The 12,505-nt window shown below is 38.1% G+C and overlaps 1 protein-coding gene across 1 annotated transcript; it reads left to right on the forward strand.

Annotated features, from left to right (window-relative positions):
- The first annotated feature begins 1,790 nt into the window (after window positions 1-1,790).
- On the forward strand, window positions 1,791-12,249 carry LOC145158127 (uncharacterized). Its single transcript, XM_079077063.1, has 8 exons — window positions 1,791-2,444; window positions 7,369-7,398; window positions 7,450-7,462; window positions 7,531-7,543; window positions 7,624-7,911; window positions 8,010-8,736; window positions 8,844-9,442; window positions 11,553-12,249. The coding sequence occupies exons 1-8, from the start codon at window positions 1,791-1,793 to the stop codon at window positions 12,247-12,249; spliced, it is 3,021 nt and encodes a 1,006-aa protein (XP_078933189.1).
- Window positions 12,250-12,505: the final 256 nt, after the last annotated feature.

Below are 12,505 nucleotides of genomic sequence, written 5' to 3' on the forward strand. Positions count from 1 at the left end.
ATTGGTGAAGATTTCGGGATGATCGGGCGAAGAACGAAAAAGTTGGAAAAATCAAGTTTGGATTCGGAGTCAGAGGGGTACACGGGCCGTGTTGGATTTACACTGAAAAATCAACACGGGCCGTGTTGACCAAAATGGGAGCTGTTGACCATGCTGAACACGGGCCGTGTCAGTTTTACTCTATGTCCAACACGGGCCGTGTTGACCAAAATGGGAGCTGTTGACCATGATGAACACGGGCCGTGTTAGTTTTACTCTATGTCCAACACGGGCCGTGTTCGACCCAGAAACCAACTTTTGGCAGTTTTTCCTATCTTTCATATTACGGGTTAAGGGCCATTTTTACAGACAAAACAACATATCAGAGCACATTTTGAGAAGGATTTTCGAAGGTTTTTGCAAGGGTTTGATTTGCAATCATTTGGAAACATTATTTCTAGTATTTGTAAGTTGTAATTGCATACATTTCCATCTTTTAAACTTGTGATCTAGTTCTAGCCATGTGTGGCTAGAACCCTAGTTTCTCCAACTTCATGTCTTGACTTCTTAGTTGTGATTTCAATCATATGACTTGATGTTTGCTTTTAATTTCTATCTAGTGAATTTGATTTTGATTTAATCGAATGTTTGATTCTAATTGTGATTCTTATTGGCCATTTGCATTAGGGTTAGGTCATTCAAGTTATCTCTTTTACAAAATCCGTAATTGTTTTGTGAAATTGAACAAGTAACAAGCACTAAACTGATTTCCATTGAATGAATTTAGTGTAAATCTTATTCACACACTCTTACGCTCCCGAGCTTGTGAGGAGTATTGGGTGTTGTTGGGAACATTCACATAAAGTTTAATGCAATCTTTCAATCTAATTCTAAGAGCGTGTTTAGATTAGGTTAGTAAGGTTAGGGTTAACCAAAGAGCTTGTTTTGGTTAATTAATGTGGTGAATGGGAAGTGTTAGAGCTTGTTAACACTTTCAAGTACCAATTCAGATAGAATTGAGCAAATATCATGTTATCTTGGAATCACATTGCTAAGTTTTCATACATGAGGTTGGAGTCCTTACCATTTCTGAATTTAATTCACGCATTTAGTTGATTACTTATGTTTTAGTTGTTTGTTTAATCATAACATTCTAAACCCCCCTCTTTACTGTTGGTGACCATAGTACCTTGCGCAAAGAGGTATAGACTAATTATCCCGTGTCTCTGTGGATCGACCCTGCTTGCCTTGTACTACCTTTTAGTGCAATATAGTGGGATTCTTTTGGAGTATATCGTACCCCTTTATTTGTTGGGTCTGACACGCCTAACAAATTGGCATCGTTGCCGGGGACACGGTGTTACTAATTGTTTATGTCAAGATTTTTGTGAGCAGGTACATCTCTATCTAAAAAAAAACAAAACAAAAAAAAGAAAAAAAAGTGTGGCTTGGAGATGAACACTCCTTACATTAAAGACCAGCTTTCTGAACTAGCCCAGATAGTTATGATGCTTGAAAATGACCAAAGTGTGCATCCCACACCCATTCCTTGTGATTTTTGCACTCAAAATGGACATCACACCAACATGTGTCCATATTCACAAGGGGAATGGGAGGAAGTGCATGAAACGAGAAGCTACGACTGGCCAAACCAATGGAGTTATGATCAACCTCAACATGATCAATGGTGGGACAACAACCAAGTTTGGGGAAACAACCATTACCAAGCTTGGGGATATGACCAATACCAACCAACTCCACAGTTCCAACAACCATATCCTCCACCTCCCCAACAAACTGAAACTTCGAGCATGTCCTTGGAAGACATTGTGAAAAGCTTTGCCACTACTACCCAAATCTTCCAAGAAACAACCAAAGCTAGCCTCAAAAGCTTAGAGCAACAAATTGCACAACTTACTCAATCTGTGAGTATATTGGAAACTCAAGGAAAATTACCATCGCAGACCGAAGAGGACCCAAGACATACTGTTTCTGCCATCACCTTGAACGATGGGAAAATTTTTGATGACCCAAGATTGCAATTTGAAGATGGAGAAGAGGAGGAAGAAGTAGAAGTGGAAAAGGCTGACCAGGAAGAAGTAGAAATTAAGAATGCTGACATGGAAGTTGTAGAGGAGGTGTTGGAGGTTGACAAAAAAGAGGCTGAGCCACCCACTACCAATGAGAAACTCCTTTCACCGGTAGACCAACCACAAGAGCCGAAAATGATAAATTTGTTGGACCCTTCAAAGGATATGTACCCCGAGAAGGAAGACACCCAACCGGTCATCAAATCGACCACCTTATCAAAGAAGGAAGATTTGGCCACCTTACTGGACAAGTACAAGAAAGGGGTCGGCTGGACGATTGTTGTCATTAAGGGTCTAAGTCCAACATGGTTCCCACACAAAAAGAAAGTCAAGTATAAGATAAGTGTTCCATTGAAGGAGGTGGCGAAAAGTTTAGTGAGTTGGAGAGCCCCACATACTTAGATTTATGCATATTCAGGGGTCATGTCGAGCTAACAACTTAAAACAAGGGCGGCTAACCGGGAGGCAACCCGGGGGTATTTTTGTCTTTTCCTTCAAAACATTTTCGTTTCTTTGAAGTTTTTAGTTTTTAATGTTCCAAATGTGTTGCAACATGTTTTTATACCTAGAAAATGAATCTCGGGCTCCAAAAATATTTCACGGATAGCTTGGGGAAGATGAAGAGGAGGTTCTCACCACAATTGCAAGGTTCCAAGAACGATTTGGTAAATTCTTTCCAAATCTTTAATCGTCCATATTTTGCTTAAAAATTCAATTTGTGTGCACTTGTGATTGTTTGGACTTTTACCCAACCGGGCACCACCCGTCTCCTCCTCCGTAATAGGTTGTTCCGCCCTCTCCGAGCATCGGGGACGATGCTTATCTTTAAGCTTGGGGAGGGGTAGAGTTGTACATTAGATGCATTTTCATATTTCATATTCATGCATGCATTGTTTTTTTTTTAAAAAAAAAACTTCTTTCTTATTTTCATTTTCCTTGCATTCTGCATTTATAAAACCCAAAAATATTTTTCTTTCCATCATTTTCATACATTGTTAAAAAAAATAAAAAAAATAAAAATAAAAAAAAAAGAAAAAACTTTATACAAGATGATGTCACTCTTTACATACAATAGCTCCATGAAGTGGGAAATCGAGAGCTCAAATGAGAAAAAAAATACTGAAGTGACCGGATAGTTGCCGGAAGTGTAGAATCAACTATCATAACTAGGGGACCCAAACACCGTAATTCAAGACCCCAACCTTAGATAATAAAAAAAATGAAATACTGAAACGTTTTTGTGGGCGGTAATAACAGCTTTAGGATGATTTGCTTCTGAATGTTTAAAAAGAATCTTTATCGGCAACTCTGGACCCACAGAACGCGGACCTATTTGTTGACACGCGTTACCCTCGCGGTAACAGAGAGCTTAAGTATCAGATCCACACAGCCAAGAAAGAAGAAAGGGTACAACTGTCACATCCAGTACCCCAATCATAAATTCAAGTGCCAAAACGAAGAAACTTTCAAAAAGTCAAAAGTTGATTGAAGAATTCAAAGCTCAAAATGAAGATACAAATCCAAGTTCAATCAAAATCAAAAGCTGCCTCAAATTCAAATCTGACGAATGAAGAACTGTGTGATATGATACTTGTGGCTCTCGAAAAAGTGAAAGCATAGGAGCTGGGCCCCTTCGGGTGGGCTCACTGTTTCAGCGAAAGCTGATTCGCCGTGACGGGTTCTTAAGGATGCGTCGATTCTGATTCTTGGCCATCTAGTCTTAAAGAAATGAGATCCGGACTGTGTTATTTTCGCCCATAAAGCTAATTAAGGTATGAAGTTTAAATAAAATTATGGTTGGATTATTGGGTTACACCGTTTAGGGTCTTCCTCACTTTGGGAGTCTATGATATGTGGAAGGTAGCAGGATGGTCGCTGAGGTATTAATGATTGGAGCCCCACTGATGTAAGGTCTGATCGTATATGTCCATATTTATAAAAAAAATAAAAAATTAAAAAAAAATTAAAAAAAAAATACTTATGTTCTTAATTTTTTTTTCTTTGGTTCATTTTTGTCCTTAAGTATCCTTTATACATATGTTTCTTTCTCATGGTTTTCATTACATGCATTCATTCCTAGCCTTTAGGATCCTTCTGTCCCTTTTTGCTCTATGTTTCTTTTTGCCATCTAGAAATCGTCCTGTTTTGTTTGATTCTTGCTCTTTCTTGGGGACAAGAAAGGTCTAAGCTTGGGGAGAGTTGTTAGGTGCAATTTGTGCACCTTTTTGCACACCTTTTAGTCCCATTTCATGCATCTATTTAGCATAATTGTCCTTCATTTGTCTTGCATTTCATCATATTTCATGTTAGTCTCTAGAACAACCTTAGTTGCACATTTTCATGTCTTTTTCAGGTAAACCGGAGGTTGGAACACGCTTTGGGAAGTGTCGGGAAGCATTGGTGAAGATTTCGGGATGATCGGGCGAAGAACGAAAAAGTTGGAAAAATCAAGTTTGGATTCGGAGTCAGAGGGGTACACGGGCCGTGTTGGATTTACACTGAAAAATCAACACGGGCCGTGTTGACCAAAATGGGAGCTGTTGACCATGCTGAACACGGGCCGTGTCAGTTTTACTCTATGTCCAACACGGGCCGTGTTGACCAAAATGGGAGCTGTTGACCATGCTGAACACGGGCCGTGTCAGTTTTACTCTATGTTCAACACGGGCCGTGTTCGACCCAGAAACCAACTTTTGGCAGTTTTTCCTATCTTTCATATTACGGGTTAAGGGCCATTTTTACAGACAAAACAACATATCAGAGCACATTTTGAGAAGGATTTTTGAAGGTTTTTGCAAGGGTTTGATTTGCAATCATTTGGAAACATTATTTATAGTATTTGTAAGTTGTAATTGCATACATTTCCATCTTTTAAACTTGTGATCTAGTTCTAGCCATGTGTGGCTAGAACCCTAGTTTCTCTAACTTCATGTCTTGACTTCTTAGTTGTGATTTCAATCATATGACTTGATGTTTGCTTTTAATTTCTATCTAGTGAATTTGATTTTGATTTAATCGAATGTTTGATTCTAATTGTGATTCTTATTGGCCATTTGAATTAGGGTTAGGTCATTCAAGTTATCTCTTTTACAAAATCCGTAATTGTTTTGTGAAATTGAACAAGTAACAAGCACTAAACTGATTTCCATTGAATGAATTTAGTGTAAATCTTATTCACACACTCTTACGCTCCCGAGCTTGTGAGGAGTATTGGGTGTTGTTGGGAACATTCACATAAAGTTTAATGCAATCTTTCAATCTAATTCTAAGAGCGTGTTTAGATTGGGTTAGTAAGGTTAGGGTTAACCAAAGAGCTTGTTTTGGTTAATTAATGTGGTGAATGGGAAGTGTTAGAGCTTGTTAACACTTTCAAGTACCAATTTAGATAGAATTGAGCAAATATCATGTTATCTTGGAATCACATTGCTAAGTTTTCATACATGAGGTTGGAGTCCTTACCATTTCTGAATTTAATTCACGCATTTAGTTGATTACTTATGTTTTAGTTGTTTGTTTAATCATAACATTCTAAACCCCCCTCTTTACTGTTGGTGACCATAGTACCTTGCGTAAGAGGTATAGACTAATTATCCCGTGTCTCTGTGGATCGACCCTCCTTGCCTTGTACTACCTTTTAGTGCAATATAGTGGGATTCTTTTGGAGTATATCATAAACTAGAGTACTAGAAATCTAAGTTAAAAACAGAAACTAACTCAGGATATGAGAATTGAGATTTCAGATTTGTAAATTCTAATTTCTGATTCTACTATTCCAATTTCAAGAAGAGATGAATCCGAGAGATTGAGAGAACGGGAGAACAAGAGAAGAACAGGAGCATTACATACCTGATTTCCGGTGACAGCTGTTGCGGTGATGAATGGCGAGACCAACGGGCATCGACTAAGCAAGGTACGGAGGTAGCGACTAGCGACGATGGGGGAGGAACTGGGTAAGATACGAATCGATTTTAACTTCTTGTCGCTAGGTTTGGAAATCGGACTGAAATCCGGAGGGGCCACAGCCCAATTTCTACACTAACAGACATATAATTAAAATTTTAGAAGATGTATTTGCTATATCTAGCCCAAATATCTGGGGGGCCAAAGCCCCTCCTGGCCCTATACATAATCCGCCCATGCTCCCGACTGTCCTGCCTGGATGATCCATACTTATTTGATCTTGAAGTAGACTTTGGAATTGTCGAGGAATCTAAACTCTTAAGATAATAGTTCCACGTAGTATGAAACTAGACTAAGACGTAACATTATGTACATCTAGGTCTTTCGAGAAAGGTGTAAGGTGAAGCTCTGTCTGATTCACCAATCGCCAGACACTTTGTCAACAGGGGCGGTCCTAGCTAGGTGCCCTGTGTGGCACCGACAACACCTAGCTTCCGCGCACGTAGTAGAAAAAATTTTGTTTTTTAAAAATTTTACCTATTGTGCCACTACGTAAAAAAAATCGTGCAACTACTAAAAATTTTTTGTGCAACTACATAAAAAAATATTGTCACTCTATCGGGAATTACCAAACGAAAAAAAATAATAACGAGCCCAAATGCCCAATGTTTTAATCAATTATTGTCTAATAGTCCAATTGCCCAAAGCCCAAAATAAAACTTAATTGGATAAATTAGCAATTGGGCTAATTGCTTGTAAAAAAGATAGTCCAATCCTAATTAATTGAGTGTTTAATTGTGTATTATCGGTACAAGGGAAAAAAGATTACGATTATAGAATCGACATCGACTACTCGACTTCCTGATCCTGCGTCCAAAATTCCTTCGATCGTACCTTGGCTACTGTCGCCTGTCGGACTCGTGAACTCACAATCCTTCATCCTTGATCGATTTCATTGTTGGATCGATCACAATCCTTGATCGATTTCAACAATACTCAATCACTCAATGTTTCAATCTATCGTTCTCTTGAAGACTTGAAGCAAGTATCGATCAACTTCTGTCTTCTTTCAATTTCTATTGTTTTGGTTTATTGATTAACAAATAACAAAATCCACTTCAAAGTTCAAACTTCAAAGCCCTACACTACAATGAAACAAGTAAGTTTTACTACCAATTCATTTAGATATTTGAAATTGATATGTTTTTTTTGAAGTTATTGATTGACTTGGGTGAAATTGATATGTTTTTTTTTTGAAGTTATTGATTGACTTGGGTAAAATTGATTTGTTTTTTGAAGTTATATTGTTTGCTTAGGTTATATTGCTATGTGTTTTATTGAATTGATTGTTTGATTAGGTGTAATTTTTATGTTTTTATTGAATTTATTGTTTGATTAGGTGAAAGCAACTTGTTTTATTGAAGTCATTGTTTGATTAGGTGTAATTGTTATGTTTTTATTGAACTTATTGTTTGATTAGGTGAAAGCAACTTGTTTTATTGAAGTCATTGTTTGATTAGGTGTAATTGTTATGTTTTTATTGAACTTATTGTTTGATTAGGTGAAAGTAACTTGTTTTATTGAAGTCATTGTTTGATTAGGTGTAATTGTTATGTTTTTATAGGTTAAACTAAGTGGTTTTTTTTACCAAAAGCCAAAGACCTAATCCTAATGAAAGTGGTGAAGAATGTTCCCAAATACCAATCACCAATCAATCGATCCCTTCCGTTTCTAATCCTAATGCAACTCCACAAACACCAATCACCAATCAATCAATCCCTTCGGTTTCTAATGCAACTCCACAAACACCATGCTCTAACCAACCTAATGATAATGTTGACTTGAAAGATCTTCCAAAGGACCAGACAGATAGGCCATTGATTACAAGTTATAAACCAAATATAAGAGATGATGTAAGAACAACATATTTGCTTCAAGGACCGTGTCAAGTAAGGGCACATAAGTTTCCTAAAAAATAGGTGATAGATTTAGAAGATTTGTTCCTTCATGGTTTGATGAATTTGATTGGTTGGAATATAGTGTGAAAAAGAAGAGTGCATATTGTTTATATTGTTACTTGTGTGGGGACCTCATGGGACAAAAAGGAGGGAGAGATGCATTTGTTTCCCAAGGTTTTGATAATTGGAATAAAAAAGATGCATTTTGGACTCATGTGGGTGGTGTTGATAGTTTTCACAACAAAGCAAAAGAAAAGTGTGAGTTTTTGATGAGGGAAAAACAAGCTATTAATGTAGTCTTGAGGAGGCAAACCGAAGCAGAGGACCATAAATATAAAGCTCGATTACGTGTTTCTATTATTGTTGTTAGACTTTTATTGAAAACCAGTTTACCGTTTCATGGTCATGACGAGTCGGTTAACTCGGAAAATAGAGGGCTTTACATTGAAGTGTTAAAAGCCATTCGAGAGACTAGTGAAGATATTTTCAACAATACTTTAGAAAATGCTCCTAAAAACAATCAACTAATTTCCCCTAAAATTCAAAAAGAACTTGTGCAATGTTTTGCACAAGAAGTACTTTTGAGTATTCGTGAAGAGATTGGTCAAGATGTTTTTGTTTTACTAGTTGATGAATCTAGTGATGTTTCAAAAAAGGAACAAATGGCTATTGTTTTGCGTTATGTTGATAGTTTTGGCTTTGTGAAAGAAAGATTCATAGGACTAGTGCACGTGAAGGATACATCTTCTTTGACACTCAAAAATGCCATAAATGAAGTACTTACAAGTAATAAGTTGAGTTTTAGTCAGGTAATTTATTCTTTACTTTTTTGTTATTTCAATTTAATTTAATATATATATATATATATATATATATATATATATATATATAAATTAATTGTTTTAAATTTTAATAGATAAGAGGACAAGGTTACGATGGGGCTAGCAATATGCGAGGGGAATTCAATGGTTTGAAAGCTTTGATATTACAAGAGAATGACACGGCTTTTTATGTACATTGCGTTGCACACCAACTTCAATTAGTAGTTGTGGCTGTAGCAAAGAAGCATGATGGTGTTAGTGACTTTTTTGAGCAAAATTCATTGGTGGTTAATGTTGTTTGTGCCTCGTGGGTGCAAAAAGGCTTGTGTAGTGGTGAACTTGAAACCGGAAGAGGGTTAAATCAAGAGACTACACTTGTTCGAGTGGGAGAAACAAGATGGGGTTCACATTTCAACACACTCACAAGTTTGATGAAGTTGTTTGCGGATGTTCTTGTAGTTTTAGATTTTGTGAAAGAGGAGGGAGGGTCATTGGCAAACCGTCAACAAGCATCTAGAATCTTAGCATATTTTAAATCATATGAGTTCGTGTTTTACTTACATATGATGTATGACATTTTACACCTCATGGGTACATTGTCAAAGCAACTTCAAAGAAAAGATCTAGACATTTTAGAAGCGGCTTCAATGGTTAGAGGGACAATGGAGGCATTGCAATCTTTTAGAAACATAGGGTTTGTGAAACATCCCAAAAATACAACCCAAAAATTTTTGTTTTAACATCAACTAAAAACATAATTTCGAATATCATATAATCAAGCCATATGTCGTGTATCTCAAAAAGTCATAACAATGTATCAAATCAAAACTGATATCATGAACATGTGGAAAATATCTGAATAAAACTCCCAGGATAAACTGAAACTGTGGTGGGTGCCATGCCATCATCCTGAGCTCTTCCCTTTACTAGCTGAAGTACCTGAAACCAAAAACTGAAACTGTAAGCACAAAGCTTAGTGAGCTCCCCCAACCTACCACATACCATACAATAGCATATAAAGCAACTACTGGGCCTTGCCCACTGCATCAGACCGAAGTCCGGAAACTGCATTGGACCGAAGTCCGGAAACTGCATCGGACCGAAGTCCGGAACTAACCAGGGCCTTGCCCTCTGCATCGGACCGAAGTCCGGAAACTGCATCGGACCGAAGTCCGGAACTAACCAGGGTCTTGCCCTCTGCATCGGACCGAAGTCCGGAAACTGACTGAACATAGCATAACATAATCATAACTACTAGCATAAACACATATATTGCATACTGCATCGGACCGAAGTCCGGAACACATAACACAAAACATGCTTGAATCACAAAGACATCAAGCACACTGAACTACTGCATCGGACCGAAGTCCGGAAACTACTGCTGACTAAACGGGCAGGCATTGTGGCCGTAGGCCCGTTCCTATTGGAAGGAAACTCACCTCGTAACGCTGGCTGCTGAAGTGCTAAATCTGAAACTGTCTGACTGCTGCTCCGGAAGTCCCCGACTACAAATCCCATAAACACTAAATCAGATACTGATAACTAATCTCAGGGTAAAATGACTATTCTACCCCTAGTCAAAGTCAACTTCCTGGTCAAAGTCAACTGCCAGTTGACCTGACTCGTCGAGTTGGGCCGTCAACTCGCCGAGTCCCTATCCTTTCTTCTATTCCCCAACCCGACTCTACTCGTCGAGTTTGGTAAAGACTCGACGAGTTTTCCTTTTATAAAACATCGAGTCAACCTTCATCTGACTCGCCGAGTTGTATGAACAACTCGTCGAGTCCTCCTTCATCATATGAACACGTCCAGTCTACGACTCACCGAGTTGTATGAACAACTCGTCGAGTCTGTTCTTGCGGGTAAGAAGATTGCCTTGGACTCGCCGAGCCAGGGCGTTGACTCACCGAGTCCCTCCATTACTAGATCTGTGACTCAACTCACCGAGTCCAAAACCCACTCACTGATTCCACTCCTAAATTCTCAACGGGGAAAAATCGGGGACTCGCGACTCGACTCGCTGAGTCTGAAGAACAACTCGCCGAGTCCCATGTATGTCATCACTATACAGACGATTTTGCTCGATTCCAATGCATCCAAAAGATAGATCTGGGTTCCTAGGGTTGGTTTTACACGTAAGTTTCCAACTTTACGTGCATGCATGACATTATGAAGCTTAAATACCCAAAATGAGCTAAAAATGGAGATCTAGGTTTGGAATGGGATTTTAGCTCAACAAAGGTGGCAACCTTGAGATTAAGGAGCTCTGAAATGCTTAGATCTGAAGCCCATTTATCTTAACTACCCTTAAATCGACCTCAATGTCTAGAAATGGCTCAACAACAACAATAGCAAGCTTATAAGGAGATCTAAATGATAATAAGCAAAGATTCAAGCTTTATACCTCAATGGGAACTGAAATGACACCAGAAACTCGAATCTTCTTTGCTCCTCTTGAAAGCTCCTCCCCTCTCTTCTTCTTCTAACTCCAATATGCAACAAAATACTTCACAAGGTGAGAAACACTCCAAAAATGCTCAAGGGAAGGCTAGGGTTTAGCAAGGGACGTTCTGTGGGTGATGGAGGTTGGTTAGGGCGCATAAAGTTGTTTAAATAGGGTGCAAACCCTTGAAATTAGGGTTTCATCCAGACTGGCAGACTCGCCGAGTCCGAGAATATGGACTCGTCGAGTCGCCAACTTAAACCGCGTGCAAATTCCGTCTCTACTCGACGAGTCGGGCTACTGACTCGTCGAGTACCCCTTAAGAAATGAAAATTGCTTTATTTAAATCACATACCAGAAATAGGGCGTTACAGTTTGCTAGCATTTTGCCAAAAGTATCCTCTTTTTGTCAAACACACGAAATTGATACTTTAGATATGGAAGAGTTGTATATTGGTCCGAGAAACCGTAGGACTACAAAGACTAATAGGTTTAATTTTGAGGTTGAAATCTTCAACACGGAGGTAGATATGCAACTTACAGAATATTGGGATCGATTTAGTGAAACAAGCACCCAGTTACTAGAATACATGGGTGCTTTGATCCCTTGTGATTCATTTGCACAATTTGACAAATCAAAGTTATTGAAGTTGGGTAAGTTATACAAGTATGACTTTTATGATTCAGATATGATAGACCTTGAAGGACAACTTGAAATATTTTATCACTCTTGCATCAAATATGAGCGCTTCACTAGTTTGAAAGGAATTTCCGACCATTCTCATTTGATGGTTAGTACGGGGAAGCATCAGTCTTATCGTTTGGTTTATATGATTTTAAAGTTGGCTTTGATATTACCCGTAGCGACCGCAAGTGTAGAAATATGTTTTTCAAAGATGAAGCTCTTGAAGACCGACTTGCGTAGCAAAATTGGCGATGAATTTTTGAACGACACATTGCTTTGTAATGTCGAGACTGAAGCAATTGCGAAAGTTGAGAATGAAAAAGTAATGGAGCGGTTTCAAAAGATGTCTGCACGAAGAGGACAAATTTAAATTCTAATAGATCGTTGTTATATTATGTTTAACCAGAAAAAAAATTGTATTAGATGTTTTATATTATGTTTGACCAGAATTTTTTTTAATGTTTTATATTATGTTTGACCGGAAAAAAATTGTGCAACCCCTACTACTAATTCCTGCATTCGCCCCTGTTTGTCAAGTGAGTGCGTAGTTATTATCAAGAACATAATCTTAACTTAAAATATCCATATAATAAATGTTGCTTGTATTATCTGGGTTATGTGCTATT

This window comes from Lactuca virosa, chromosome 2, assembly GCF_052849685.1.
Source record: "Lactuca virosa cultivar CGN04683 chromosome 2, Lactuca_virosa_CGN04683_v6, whole genome shotgun sequence".
In the NCBI taxonomy this organism is placed as follows: domain Eukaryota; kingdom Viridiplantae; phylum Streptophyta; class Magnoliopsida; order Asterales; family Asteraceae; genus Lactuca; species Lactuca virosa.